At 22.0% G+C, this 15,384-nt stretch overlaps 5 protein-coding genes across 5 annotated transcripts; 2 read left to right on the plus strand and 3 right to left on the minus strand. All coding sequences in view use genetic code 6, as the record gives it.

Moving 5' to 3' along the window:
* Positions 1-254: 254 nt before the first annotated feature.
* On the minus strand, positions 255-3,498 carry TTHERM_00218320 (dynamin central region family protein; the record flags this gene model as incomplete). The annotated part of the gene is made up of 10 exons (XM_001020504.3): positions 255-428; positions 694-849; positions 898-1,053; positions 1,105-1,451; positions 1,507-1,595; positions 1,721-2,087; positions 2,189-2,533; positions 2,586-2,847; positions 3,023-3,406; positions 3,463-3,498. 10 exons carry the CDS (start codon positions 3,496-3,498, stop codon positions 255-257), a joined length of 2,316 nt encoding a protein of 771 aa, XP_001020504.2.
* A 717-nt stretch (positions 3,499-4,215) lies between these two features.
* On the minus strand, positions 4,216-5,767 carry TTHERM_00218330 (vacuolar proton-ATPase subunit C proteolipid protein; the record flags this gene model as incomplete). Its single annotated transcript, XM_001020505.3, has 4 exons — positions 4,216-4,381; positions 4,701-4,880; positions 5,333-5,410; positions 5,649-5,767. 4 exons carry the CDS (start codon positions 5,765-5,767, stop codon positions 4,216-4,218), a joined length of 543 nt encoding a protein of 180 aa, XP_001020505.2.
* A 1,405-nt stretch (positions 5,768-7,172) lies between these two features.
* On the plus strand, positions 7,173-7,941 carry TTHERM_00218340 (hypothetical protein; the record flags this gene model as incomplete). Its single annotated transcript, XM_001020506.2, has 3 exons — positions 7,173-7,207; positions 7,524-7,620; positions 7,807-7,941. 3 exons carry the CDS (start codon positions 7,173-7,175, stop codon positions 7,939-7,941), a joined length of 267 nt encoding a protein of 88 aa, XP_001020506.2.
* A 1,414-nt stretch (positions 7,942-9,355) lies between these two features.
* Positions 9,356-11,351, plus strand: TTHERM_00218350 (hypothetical protein; the record flags this gene model as incomplete). Its single annotated transcript, XM_001020507.2, has 7 exons — positions 9,356-9,536; positions 9,618-9,721; positions 9,788-9,880; positions 9,936-10,740; positions 10,799-10,903; positions 10,959-11,202; positions 11,276-11,351. Exons 1-7 carry the CDS (start codon positions 9,416-9,418, stop codon positions 11,349-11,351), a joined length of 1,548 nt encoding a protein of 515 aa, XP_001020507.2. The 5' UTR covers positions 9,356-9,415.
* Positions 11,352-11,689: 338 nt separating this feature from the next.
* On the minus strand, positions 11,690-14,170 carry TTHERM_00218360 (PX-SNX-like domain protein; the record flags this gene model as incomplete). The annotated part of the gene is made up of 10 exons (XM_001020508.3): positions 11,690-11,895; positions 11,953-12,160; positions 12,224-12,320; positions 12,376-12,736; positions 12,789-12,996; positions 13,058-13,296; positions 13,353-13,427; positions 13,483-13,591; positions 13,779-13,862; positions 13,994-14,170. 10 exons carry the CDS (start codon positions 14,168-14,170, stop codon positions 11,690-11,692), a joined length of 1,764 nt encoding a protein of 587 aa, XP_001020508.3.
* Between the last annotated feature and the right edge of the window lie 1,214 nt (positions 14,171-15,384).

Below are 15,384 nucleotides of genomic sequence, written 5' to 3' on the forward strand. Positions count from 1 at the left end.
TACAGACAGACATAGAGACATACAACACATGATATATTATTTCAAATAATTGAAAATAATAAATTAATGTAAATCTTTCAGTATTTGTTTTCAAATGTTGATTGTGTATAACACTAATAATATAATTAAAAGTATACTAACAAAAAGAATAATTGTTTAATCTACTATTTAAAGCATTATAACTTAATTTATATTAATTAAATGCTAATTAAAAAAAGTAAAAGAATAATAAATTTTATTTTCTTTTTAATCTTTCAAAATTTAGCATCAAGATCATTTAAGACATTTAGGCATGACCTAAGAAGAATCATTTGTGCTTTTGTTTCTTCTCTTTATTTGGCAATGTATGAGTTTTCAGCTAATAAATCATCAAATATATCTTCTTTGTATAAATTACTTACTAATTCTCTCTCAGCTATATTAACACTCTAAAAATATTTTAAGAAAAATTCAATAACTTAAAATTAAATTTCATTTTTTTTAATTTTAACAATTAATTTTCTAAAAACAGAATTATATAGAAATTCAAAAAAAAAATTATTTTGGGTGTTATTAGAAATTAGATTGAATAAATAAATTTTTTTAATACAAATATTAAATGAATTAAAAATAAGTGATATCTTTTTTAGTTAGTGTTATTAAATTGTAATTAAAAAATTTAAAAGAATTAGAATTATTAAATAAAAAAATTACTCTATTGACTAAGAAAGATACTATTGTTTTGGGAACAGAATCATTTATATTTTTTTTAACTATATTAAAGTATGAGACTATTAAATTTTTAATCATTTCTGCTTCACTCATTTCTCTTTTTGAAGGCTTATCTTCAAGTCTTATATTTGTTGGTACCTTAATTTTATGTAAGTTTTTAAATTTTCAGTCAAAAATAAATATTACCTAGGGTAAATTTCCTTAGTATCCTTAATTGATATTATTAATAGAATAATCATCATTATACGATTATGGTGCCATGAATTCTCTATATACTCTTCTTGTGTATCCTTTAGGGGAGTTTTAAGAATAAGAATCACTAAAATCTTTGCCTTAATTTTCCTTTTTTTTTTAAGTAAATTTTATATCAATGTATTGAACAGTTTATTTTACTTCAGCAAGCTTTTTCATGTTCATTATTTTTAACTTACTATCCAATAACTCTGTTTGTTTATTTTATTTAGAAGAGAAAGGGAGCCAAGACCAAAAACTACTATCTTAATCAGTAGGAGTTGATTAAGAAGTTGCTTATACGTTTTAAGATTGCTGTCTTTTCTAATTTCTTTCTATTCCTCCAATAGCTTGTGATTTATTTGAAATGACTGATTTGGCATCAGAGTCTGTTTCTTAGCCCCTTTCATTTTTATTAGCATATTAAGCTGCTTGAGGCTTTTACTAATTCCTTTTTTATTCTTCTTCTTTGCACATTTATTCTGATTAATTTTAAACTAATTCAATTCCTTTTTATAATATTTAACTACGTTAGCTTTTCAATAAAAATATAATTATGCTTACCTCCTATAAAATCTGGATGATTAGTATTTATATATCCTAATTCTACTTCAATTAAATTTTTTATCATTTGGTCAGTGGGCTTCAAAGATCTTTTTTAAAGTAAATAAATATAAATTATAAATAAGTTTTTTGTAAAAAAAAATTTAAAAAGAATGATACAAAAAATATATTTTTTTTTTAATTTAAGCAAACATATTAAATTATTTAGCTTTACCTTTCTAAAACATCTTCCATGACTTAGAATATACGATTGTTAAAATTATCAAAGCGCTATATTTCTGGAACATTAATTAAATTTATGATTCTACGGAGTTCTTCGTATACGAGGTGAGAGCATTGAATTGATGGATTTAGTAAACGAGAAATTTGTTACTTGACTAAATTTTCGAAAGCTCCTTCAGCCACAAATAAAGATTGTCTCAAACCATCAGCGTTTTTAATAGCAGTTCTAATATCTTCATCTTTGAGAATGTCAAAAGGATTTAATTCTGTTATAGACTTTCTGAATATATTATTGAATATATATTGAATTCTAGAACCTCCTTAAAGTTCATCATTGTTTGTTTAAATGTAATGTCCTTCTATTTTATCATATTAAATAAGTTTTAGCTATTACTAACAAGCTTAATCAAGCTATTAATAAATACTCAATAAGAAGATAAAATAAGAATGTAATTATTACATATGAGTGAATTATATGATTTGGTAAATTGAGAGATGAGTCTGAGAACAAAAATACCTCTATCTTTTTTATCCTCAAGAGAAGAATAGTCACCATATTGTTTAAGATCGTTTTCTCTATCGTTGAGCATTTAAACTATATTTTCGCGTATATTTGGCAGTGTCTTTTTTATATGGTTCATCAAACTCAAATTTAGTAATTTTATGAGGTAAGGTATACCCATCTTATTGGAAACACGCTTATAGATAGAATGATTTTCAAAATAAGCTTTTTCATCTGCAATTTATTCCTTAATAGATTTTATTTTAATGTCTTTCTAGCCTCTCATGATTACACCCACGTAACCTGTTAAATATTTGAATTATATTATGGCTTGTCTTTAAAACTAATTGTGTACCTAATTTTAGAGGATATGTTTTATTTTGTAAATCATTAAGGACATCAGCTCCTTCATCAATTAGATCAAGCTATGTGATAACTCCTATAGTTCTATTACCTTATGGATCGATTTTTCTTGATAATTTCAAACTTTCTGAATTAGCAAGATCATCGGAACCTTTAGAAACGGCCATAATAATGCTATTTGGATTTTTAATGTATGGCTCAATTAAATTAAGAATTTGCTACTCAATGTCCTATGGCTAATCTCCTACTGGATTCTATTTTTAAATTATAATTTAATTTTAAAATAGTATTTGCAAATTCTTTTATTTAAGGTCTACTTTTTCTAAATTGCTATTTTTACAATATTATGGTTCAAAAAAAAACGAATAGAATTTTTGAATTGATCTAAAATAAATTTTTAAAGCCTATTTTAATTTAACTTTTAATTACCTTAGTCATGCCAGGAAGATCTACCAATATTAAATCAACAACATTTTTGGAATAGAATTTTAGACGTAGTGGGACATTTGAAATTGCTTTGTTTTTTCCAGCTATTTTTTCAGTATCTTCATCAATCATTTTACGAACCTAATCCATATCTGTAATTTTTTCTCCTCTTCTTTCACTAAATTCGACATAGTCTTATTCTGCATTTTGTTGATTTTTAAGTTATATTTCTATTGGTCTTCTTGTGACTATTCCTTTACCTCTTGGAAGTATCTCCTAACCAACGATACTTTCAAGAAGAGAACTCTTACCTGTTGATTGAGATCCAATAACTACTATCTAAGGAAGTCTCAATTAATTACTGAGCTACGATTTACTTAACACATCCTAAAAGTAAGAAAGTACTTCTTAATAAACATTAGCTAGATAAATAATTCGTTTACATGAATTTCATTGATCAAAGGTATGAGTTTATCCATGGCTGCCTTTATTTGAAATTTCTTTTTTTTACTTTTTTTGGTTGCTTGAAATTAACCTTATTTTACTATTTATTTAGATTTTTGAGTAAATTCAATCAAATTTCTAATAAAATAAGTTCAAAAATTATTTCTAAATCTCAATTTAAAAATTCAACTGAGCAAAAGCAGAAAGCAAGACATGTGCGTAAAATTTTTTTTTTGATAAATTTTAGGAAATTCTAAAATGTTCTCTAAATTCATATATTCTATTTTATGAGAATAGACTCTATTACTGCATTTTTATAAAGAGTTAATTTTTATTAGGAAAAACAGTAATCGAAATTCTTCTCTATTTGAAACTGTGCCCTATCAGGAAAAAATTTAATGTTTTCTAAACTCTAATATTCAAATGAAAATAATACTCAAGCTATTTTAATCAATACTAAAAAAAAGATTTGCATTTACATAATTATATTCAATCTGATAGTTTATTTGTGAAAATATATAGAAAGATATATGTATATATAAATATGTATAAATTGTTATGAGTAATCGATATTATAATTAGCCATAAAAAAAGTAATACATTTTTAGAAAATAGACCATACATTTTAAAAGTATTTCTCTACCAATAAAATAACTATTTATAGATTAAGTTCTTTATTATTAAAATTTATTAGAATTATTTAGTTTATTTTCATGAAATCAATCAATAATCCAATTTAGCATGATAAATGATCACTTTGTAGGGAAAGAAACATCACCACATTAGATAATACCTACAATAACACCGAAAAGACCGAGAGCGCTTCCAAAAATTTCAATAACCAAAATTTTAACGAAGGTTTCAGCTTATTGAGCATGAGAAATAGCACAACCACTACCAGTAATACCGACACAAATACTTTTTAATAAAATATTTTAGAATTAATTATTGAGATTTCAAGTAAAAAATAAATAAATCTCTATGTTAAATATTTTAATTTAGATAGATGCTTTAAGCAACTTAAAATGAGTGTCCTTAACTCGAATATTAATTAATTAATTTTTTTTTTATTTAGCTCTTTTGAAGCTAAAGACTTTTAGTCAAAAAAAATTAATTAATTTTTGTTTGCTTATTTGTTAAATTCGAATCTGAGTTAGTTGTTTTAGTTAATGTGTAAAATAATTTTAAAAACTAAGTTAATCAATTTATAAAGTAATTTTAATAGTAAATTATTTACCCACAAACAAAGTTAGAGATACCTACAGAGATACCAGTCCAGAAAATAGCATAGCCTGAATATTGGATCAAGAATATTTAATTATCATTAGGAATACCACCTGTAAAATTGGCCATTTTACCTTACATAATAATGGCCATAATTACACCATAAATAGCAACGGCTTCACAGAAAATGATACTTTTTTGAATAAATAAATGATTAATAAATTTTTAGAGTAAACTTTTTATATTTCAATTCAGAAATTGTAAAGATATTTTCATAATGAAAAGCTTAAAAAAGTGATTGGGAAGCAAATCTAAAAATTTCAAGCTTCTTTATTAGCAAAGATTTTATTATTTTTATTTTATTTGATGAATTTTTGTGCATTAGACAAAACACTGCTTTATTTGTGAAGTTCAATAAAACTATGTGTTGATGTATAACTTCTAAAATTTGTTCGATACACTTACTATTTGAAGCACATCACTATTCAATATCTCAATCCATATATTATTTATTTATTTATCTTTGTTAAATTATACATTGTTAATAAAATTTTTCTCAACATTTAAAATTTGTAATAGTGCTATCTGCCATTCACCCTTTCTAAAAGCCTTTCTAAATAAACATTTCAATTTTAATTAAAATACCTGATCAAATTCTTAGATCTAATACTTGGAGCCTTGACTGAAGCACCCAAAAGAGAAGCACCAGTAATGAAAATACCCCTAATTTATATAAATAAAATTTTTTAAATTTTTATTGCTGCTATTTATGTTGTTTAGCTAAAATATCTAAAAAGATGTTAATTTTATTCTCTTTTGTATGATAACAGCATTTTCTTCTCTGTTAATTGCTATTTTTATGCAGATTGAAAGAATTTAATGTGCATTTATATATGTTTCTATTTGTTTTTAGCTTGATGTTTTAATAACTAACGAATTATTAAGAAACGAAATCACATACCAGGCAGCACCTGCAATGGAGGTACCAAGAGCTAAACCAATACCTAAGTAAGCCCATGAATAACCACTAATGGAAGCGAATAAATCGTTCCAATTATCTTAAAATTAGTAATCAGCCATGATATTATTTTTTTTTCTTTTTCTTTTTAGATTAAATTGATTGATGATATTTTTCTTGTAAATTATTTGTTTTTAATTTAATTTGCTTCCTACTATTATTTTTTTATTTATGTATAATTATGAGAATAAAAGAAAATAACAATATAAAATGATGAATGATGAATGATAGCAATCAAAACAAGCACAGATTATTTTTTTATTAATTTATTTATTATCTATCTTTCTATTATTCTTGTCATTTCAATCCTCTTTTACATAATTCATTTACTCAGCCTTAATTCATTGATACACTCCATTCCTTCCTTTTCAAATATGGCTTTATTTATTAAATATTTTTTCTTTCCTTATTTTTATTTTTTGTTAGTATTTAGTCAAAAAAATTTTTTTTTTTTTTGTATTAAATGAGTTTGTTTGTTTGTTTTATTTTAATTGTAATTCGTTTCCTTATTATTTTGAATTTGCAAAAAGACTATATATGACTTTTTTCAACATTCATTTCATTCATTCAATATTTTATCTTTTTCTAATATACCCTATTTATTTCATTTAATTAAGCTTATTTCTGACTTTATTATAATTAATTATCTATTCTTCCCATAATTTATGATTTATTATCAATTTTATAAAATTATAACTAAAAAATTGAAATATATTTCTGTTTAATTCAAATATTTTATTTAAAAAGTCTCAGTTTTAATTTATTTTATTCTAATTTTATTATATTTATTTATCAAAAGAATCCTTTGCAAAATTAACTAATTTGACTAATTTCATAGATTTAATATTTTAATCAAAAAATTTTAATTAGATCAATAAAAATTAATTAAAGTAGCTAAAAAAAACCTATTTAAAAGTTTTACTGATTCTAATTAAATTAAAAAAAATAAATTATCAAAATATATAAAATGATTTTATGAGAAATAATAAAAAATATTTTTAATTTTATATTAATTTTAAATAAATTAGTTAATATCAAACAGTTTAAATTAAAAATATCCAAATAAATTATTCAAAGATATATCTTCATTGATTGAATAAGTTCCTTGCTATAATTAATTCAATAAAAAATTTATTTAGTTTTCTTTTTGATTTTATTTGAGATATTTATTTCTATGAAATGATTGATCGTTCTCCTTAATATTTATATGTTTTAATGCATGCCTTTTACAATGAAATACACACATATAAAGGTCAATTAATTTAATGCATTCATTATTAGTAATGCAACAGAGAAAAAGCAAATAAAAGAGGAGATTGATAAGCAAAGAAGAAAGGAAAATAATCTAAAGAAAAAATTAATTCATAAGAAAAGTGAAGAAGAAAAGTAATATAATTAAAAAGATATATATCATAATAATAAATATATTGATTTGATAAATATAAGTATAAACTAAATCAATCAGAAATGGAAGTTAAATATAGAGGACCTAGCGATGACAAGTAGGGATTTTAAAATGAATATAATTCATAGATACGCATAAGCAGTTGTATTAGAGGTACCCATTAAATATTATGGGATCCTAAAGAATTTTACTAGAGTAAAATAACATTTTAAAAAATCTGAGATTGCTTTTACTCATAGATTGTTTTAGTATCCATTTATATCAGTTTAATTTAGAGTAATACTTTAAGCAAAAATATTAAAATTATGTCAAAGAAATTCAATTTCTTAATTAGTTGCCTCGTTATACAACTGCTAGTATCTGTATCTGCCATACAAAATATTCAACTCTTTTTGTTTATTAATTAATAATAGGCTTGAATGCGAATTTTTAGAAAATAACCTTTTGAGCTGTCTTAGAGAAAAATCTGTTCAAGATAATGTAGCTAAAATGACTTGCAGACCTGAATTCGTAAAATAATTAACACATTTATTTCTACTTAGTTAAGAGAAAAACAATAAAAATTTTTAAAAAGTGAAATAAAAATAATTAAAACAATAAATGAATATTCTCAGTATTTAGATTTCTCGTTTTATAACTCACTAACTAGTAGATTTTCATTTAAGCAATATTTATCTTTTTAAATAAACTAAATAGCTTGTTTGGTTCTTCTTAGAATGCCCCACCAAGGCTGCCGTCTATCACGATCCTAAGGGACTTAGAAATATTTTTATCCAAGACAAGATTAAATAAAAGGGTAGTGATGATGGTGTTCTTTCTAAGGATGATTGAGTGAGTCTGCTGAGTTTAAAAATCAAAAAACCAAATCATTTATTACGATAAGAGTCAAATCAAATAATAATAGCAACTGAGAAAAGATATTTATAAAATAGATTATGCAAATTATTTATCAGAATTAATAATTACAGTGGAGATATTCCAAACAAATTGCTACCAAAAGTTTTAAAAATCTATTTTTATACTAAAAATTCTATCATTAGCTATTATTTATATACTTGCATTCTTTGTTAGTTAATTGATTTAATTCTATTTCAAAAAAATATGTTTATCTTTAACTATTATCAACTAATCTTTAAATAAAAATATATAATTTGCACAAAAAATATATTTAAAAAGTAGCTATCATTTTACAAAAATAGTCATAGATATTATATTGATAAGAAAATCAATATTTGGATGTAAAAAATTAACATTGCAAATAAAAATTAAATTATTTTATGATAGTTAAAATCTACATTAAAATAAATTAGAAATTATTTAACTCATTTTACTTTTTATTTTTATTTATGAAAAAATGGGAAGCTTTGTTTAAAACCGAAAAGAGGATTTTAATTTTAATTCATTTACTTAAATATAAAATCACTGATTTTTATATTTTTATAAAAGCAATTTCTATTTTTTAATAATAAAACACTAATTCAACTTATCCTTAATTATTAATACTTAATATAGGATATAAAAAATATAAATTAAAAGATTAATAGATTATTTTAATTATTTGAAATAAAATAAAAAGATAATTTTCATTCTGAATCATTTTTTTTTTGAGATTCAATTATTTAAAATAAATAATTAAAAGTTTTAATTTGACCTTGAATAATTATTGATTAGTTTGCTTTTAAATAAAAATCAAATTAAATAATGCCTTATCTTTAATTTGAATAAAACCAACTATATGTTCTTATATCTAATTCCAATAATCAAGAAATAAGATTTTTGTAAATTTTTAATCTTTACAATTAAAATATTTATTTTTTAATAATACAACAGAAAACTTTGAATCCCAATTTTAAGAAAAATATAAATATTTTAAGTAAGTAATTGATTTTAATTTAATCTTAAAGAATAATTGAATAGCTTATTTTATGTAAAGTATCTTAAGATATTTATATTAGCTTTACCTTAAATTTGAATCAAATCAGCTATAATTCTTAGTATTGAGTATTTCTTTTTCAAAAAAATAAATTTTGAATATATATTTAGCTTTTCAAAGTTAATAAATAATTCACCAATAAAATAAATATTATCATAAAAATCATACTTTTGTAGTTTTTTTTTTAAATCAACTTTCTAGATTTTTATTGCATAAAGCTTTTTACTTTTTTTATTTGTAAAAATAGTATCGATTAGATTCATTTGTAGATTTTAGGATTGGCTATTAATTATTTTGAATTTGATTATTTTTTTAAATTATCAAATCTTTGTTAAATATTTATTTTAGTAATTGTTGTAACTTTAAAGTTAAATGAGCGAAAAAGCCTAATTCTGTCATAATGCTTTAATTGATTAAATAGATTAATGGTAAAAATCTCTTGAGTAAGATTTATAAATAATGAAATAAATAAAAGAGCTTGTAATTTCAAATGGTGTGCATTTAATTCTTATATTAATTTTTATAATATAATTAAAAAACAAATGAAATATTATTTTTTAAAAATTAAATGTAGAGGATTAACCCATGACAGATAGGATTTGGGTAAATAAGAATGTAACGAAGGTTATTGAAGAGATTTAAAATGAATTATAGAGTTATAAAAATGAAAGAATTCAAGTAATACATAATTTTTTCTTGGTAATTAAAGTGCATTTTAGATAAATCATTTTTTATTATTACTAGTCAACAAAAAACAAAGTAGAGTTTCTATCTATAATTAAGAAATATGAGTTTCTTTAGGCAAATTTTTAGTAGATAAATAAAGATATTAGATCTGTAAAATTTATTTTCATTTATTTTTACTATTAATTCTTTGCTTTAAACTATGCAGATTTATTCGTACTCTTAGGACTATCACAAGCTGAAAGATGAATAAACCAAATAGTAGTTAAATAATTAATATCTCTCTATAAAAAAAAATATTTAAGAAAACGAAAGATTTAATGATTAAAAATATGATAACAATTTGAAAAACTGGAAGTCTGAATAGCTAAATTAGAAGTATCAGTTTGAATAGGAAGATAATTTTAGATAGGAAGAAGAGGAGGAGGAATAGAGATAGTTATAAGGCAAATAGCCTTAAAGCAATGTCTCTTTTCTGAATGATACATTTAATTCTATTTAAAACAGACAAATTTCATAGCAATAAATTGAGGATTTAAAACAAAAGTCGTTGAAGTAAATATCTACAAAATCTATAAATCAAATTTAACAACCTAGCAAGTCGATTCTTAAAGAAAGAAAAATGATCGATTTTGCAGAAAATATCAAGAGTGAGTGGTTTGGAGATTTATAAAAAGCGTACAACTTGGCTAATCAAAATGCAGAAAATTTAAAAAATTGCTCTGTTAAAACATGTCAGACAGCTAAATTTGCTCAAAAAGGAACACAAAATTTGTCTTAAGCTTTTAGTAGGTCTAAAACTCCTAAGCATAAAAGAAGTTTTAGTTAAAATTTAAACAACTTAGAAAAATAAAGTTTAATTAATTAGAAATCATAGTTAAATTATTCTTTCAGGTAAAAGTAAGAAGAAAATGCTAGTGCTTTATACATTTTAAAAAGAGAAGTTTAAAGGATAAAGGAATTAGTATAGGAATAAATTAACCATTACGATGGGCACACTCATAATAATATTGGTAACTTACTTATATTTCATATAGATTTATTTATGGAGAAATTTTAATGAAACAATAGATGAAGAGATTAAAAAATATAAATTAGAAAATACACTGATGAAAACTTAATGCTAAATTCTTAAGGATGAAAACTAAGAATTATTAGTTGAATTTTAAAAAACAAGTAAATTAATTTAAAAAAATTTTTTTAATTAAAATTTTATTTTAAATTATCAAAGAAAAAATTTTAGAAGACCAAATTATGTTAAGTAAAGAACTTTAAGATAAGTTGATAGAGTAATAAAGTTAAAGGTTTTACTAGTAATAATCCTAGGACTAATATGAATTTTAAAATCAAAAAAAGAGTTCTGATGAGAACAAAAATGGATAATTCATAAGTTAATACACAGATTAAGATAAAAATACAAAATCAATTAACAATTTTATAAACTAGTAAATAACAGATAACTTAAATGAAGAAATGTAAGATTTATCTTAAATAATTAAATTCATACTTTATTTATCAAATAATTATTATATTTATTTTTTGCTAAAGGTTGTCAAGCTGGGTAAAAAAAAGAGTATAAAATTCTAATGGTAAGTATAACTTAGAAAGTATTTCAGATTATTGAGTCTTTTTTAGCTAAAGAAGAATTAATTTAATTAACTTATTTAAAATTAATTATTAGTTGAATACATATTTACATTTAATGAATACAATTTTTTACTTTTTAGAATATTACTTTATATAATTTTTTTAAAAATAATTTAAAATGATCTCAAAAATTTATTTTACTTATAAAATGTTTTGAATTGTTTTTGTTTGTTTATTTTTTTATTTATTTATTTATGTATTTGATTTCTGAAATCAAAAGAACACTGTCTGATAATAATCTTTATTTAAATTTCTTTGCTTAATTATTTTTAATAAGCATATAACTCATTATTTTTCATACGTACATTAATTTCTTCATTTGGTATTATTTTTGCAATACTTAGATTTTATATGCTTCATTAAATTTATTAAACTTTAGATTGTATCATTTTTGTCTCCTGTCATTTCACTTAAAAAGAAATTGTCATTGTTATGCTTTATTATCTAAGTAACTTTGCATCTTATTTCTGGTTTATCACTGTTATTGTAATCCTAAAATAAGTAGTAGACAGACCAATCAGCTTTTTGATTTAGAAATAATTTAATAAACACTAAAAATTAAGTGAAATAAATATTACCTAATTTTTGATTTTAATACACTGACTTGTTAATTTAGTCCAAATCAACTTTTTATTTAAATATTTTGATATTATTTTTATCTTCCATTCGCTAAACCTTATATAAAAATATGATCTAGGCAGTACTTTAAAAGTATTATTCATAAGAAACAGGAAGGATAGATATATCATTAACATCTTGTTCTTTTAATTCTCTATATTCACGACACTTTTTGATATTGTTATTTATAAAATTGTAAAGTAAAAAATATATTAGCAAACTAATTTTTACTCTGCTATCCCATATGTATTGCTTATCAACAAAGAAGTCAATCAAATTTTCTTTTTCTGTTGGAAAGTAGCTCGTTATTTTAAATAATTAGCTTCCTCTGAATTATTTACAATGGTAACTTTATATTTACTCTTTAATTAAATAATATTTACCGCTATTATGTTTTAATTTTGTATTCTGTATCATCTTTTTTTATATCTGTCCAATCCTGAAGTAAGAAATTATCAATTTACAAAGCCATGTTGTCTGTAGAATCTGTTTAAAATATATTATCTTTTTCTTACTTAAAGATTTCTAATTAGTTTCTTTGCAAATATTAATTTGTAGTCAATTACTACCTTTATTAACTCCATTTTTTGTATTCTTCTAAAGATTGCTTTGAAAGCTTAAAGTAATCAGACATCAATTTATAAATTTATTTTTCTTTATCTTAGTTTTTGTCTGCATATTTAGAAAGCAGCTAAAATGCATACTGTCTACAATTATTTGCTGGAAGATCTGATATATGTTTATCTGTATTTATGCAAATAATTAAGAAATTATTTTAATTATTAAATTAATTTACCTAATCTCAGCTCTTGATACATTTAAACAGGTGTTTCTTTGGAAAAAACTCTTATATATGTTTCTGCATCTCTATTGAATTCAAAGTCTAGGAGCTTAGCCAAAATTTACAAACCTGCAGAGCATTAGATATGATTATTCTTCATGGAATTGTCATCGCTGGAAGGCTAACCTACAATTTTAATTAACCCCTTTAGTTAATCATTTCCCTTTTTAATAAAAGAGCTTATTTAATATTTGCAAATTGAAAAATAATAGCTATATATTTACATGAAGGAGTAATTTAATAGATTTTATTTCTAACTTAGGCTTTTATTTACCGTATCTTTCTTCAATTTATCTATAATTTTAAATTTGTTCATCACTGTGCTTATTTAATAATATCAGCATATCATTTATTTCCTTTAAGTCTGAGCTATCGTGAATTTAAGAACCCATACCTTTGATTTAGCTGTTCTATAACTAATTTCTCTAATAAGGTATCGAAATTTTATTCATCTAATATTTGTCTAATTTTATTCAAAAATAAATTTATTATTTCTCTTGATATTTCATCAAGTTTTACTGTAAATTTCTAAAAAATCATAGAATTGAGGAATGTATGACTCTCTTTATATTTCCACAAGCCTTTAAATGAAATCTAGTTTTTAGCAAATAAGTTGGTTTTACTTAAAATGAATTGATTTATGTATTACTGTTCAATGCTATTTTTCTCGACTCTAAGACTTCAGGTTCTTAATTTCCAAAGATTATTTTACGAGGAAATTCGCTAAATACATCTTTTTAAATTTACTATTTTTCTATCTTTAATTTTATATTTATATGATAATAAATGATGACGTATTACAAAATTTTAATTAAATTAATTCAGTGTTTGATTTCCTTGCTTATTTTTCCTATCAAAAATGTTAATTTTAACAAACACACTCAATTTCAAAGATTTGTTCAATATTTTGTGAATATTCACTTTAAGCTTTTAAAAAAGTCATACCTCACTTTTAAAACTTTTGAATTCAGAGTAGCGCTTTGATATCTAGTAACTTAACTGATCAGTTTCAACTTGAATAATGTATCCCTTTTATAAACATAATGTTTAATATTGTTAATAATATTAATAAAAATTATTTCAAGTGAACATGTTCACAAAAATAAAAGTAAAAAGCATTATGAATTTAAGAAATTTAACAAATACAAAAAAAATTTTACTATAAACTTTTTTCCATTTAAATCTTCTTATCTTTCATATGCTATAATCTAAACTCTCATTTACTATTCGTCTTAATAGAATTTTTCATAGAACTTTAATTTATCAGAAGCAAAATTTGCATTATATTGGTATATTTATGACTCAAATCCACTCCCACTGTGTCTGATTCTGCTCATTTGTCAGAGAAAACTAATTTCTAAGTTATTAGTAGCAACTACTCTTTATAATTTTTTTATATTTAATGCAAATTGAGAATTTAATATCAAATCTAGGCTTCTTTTTAATGGTTTCTTTACACGCACTGCACTAAGAATGCTTTCAACAAGGTATATTAGTAAATAAAATAAATATTTTTTTTTGATATTTTAATTATCAAGCTAAAATATGATCTTTTACATTAAATTAAAAATAGAGCTCAACTTTTTGATTGAGAAATAGCTTTTGATAAATTTTACATTTTATTGTTAATTAACTATAAAAGAAAGCTAATAATTAATAAACACTGAACAAGTAAATATAAGCAAAATCTCAACATTTAATTTTGCCTCTTTAATACCATTCACATATTAATTGCAAATTGAATCAAGTTAATTCATTTTCCAAAAATTAGAGTACTTTTAGTAAAAACCAAAGTAATTTTTCTAATTATAATATATAGCTAATTTCTTTAGCAAATAAATATTAATTAGATCTGGTAATTGCGAAAACCACATTTAAAATTAATAAGGTATTTACTAACATATGTATTGCTTAACTTATTTAGACTAATGGGGTTTTTCTTTTATATTTCAGTTCTAAGAAAGGTAAGGCTTCCAATATTAAGTTCAATTCAAAACTCATTTGATTTAAAAAATTAAAGGGGTTTTTATTACAAAAACAAACACTGAATGAAAATATTTTTTTTCTACTAAAATATTATTTACCATTTATTTATTTATAAAGTATAAATAAAAATTCACTTAGCAAAATTTAATTTTTTTGTTTTTAATTAGAAGTTGATATTTGTGGTAAGTTGTTCATTCTTAATATTTACTTTTTTATGTATTTATTGTCAAAAAAAATTACATTTTTATGAATCCATCAGATATTTTCTTATAATTCATTACGATTGTAAAGTAATTTCTATTAGTATTTAAAATTAATTTGTAAGTTCATGAATGAAAAATGTAAATTAAATTAATTTACTTTTATTTTCATTTCAGTAATTAAGATAAATTGCTTTAAATAAATGCATTTATTATACATATATTTTCAAAAAAGGATAAATAAATATTTCAAATTTTTATCTTAGTAATAGCATTTATAGATTTATTTGTTAAAAAATTGTTTATAGATTAGAAAATAAATACATTCACTTTTTTTTTAGTTAAATCAAATATAAAAATTAACT

Source organism: Tetrahymena thermophila, assembly GCF_000189635.1.
Source record: "Tetrahymena thermophila SB210 genomic scaffold scf_8254564, whole genome shotgun sequence".
NCBI lineage: Eukaryota > Ciliophora > Oligohymenophorea > Hymenostomatida > Tetrahymenidae > Tetrahymena > Tetrahymena thermophila.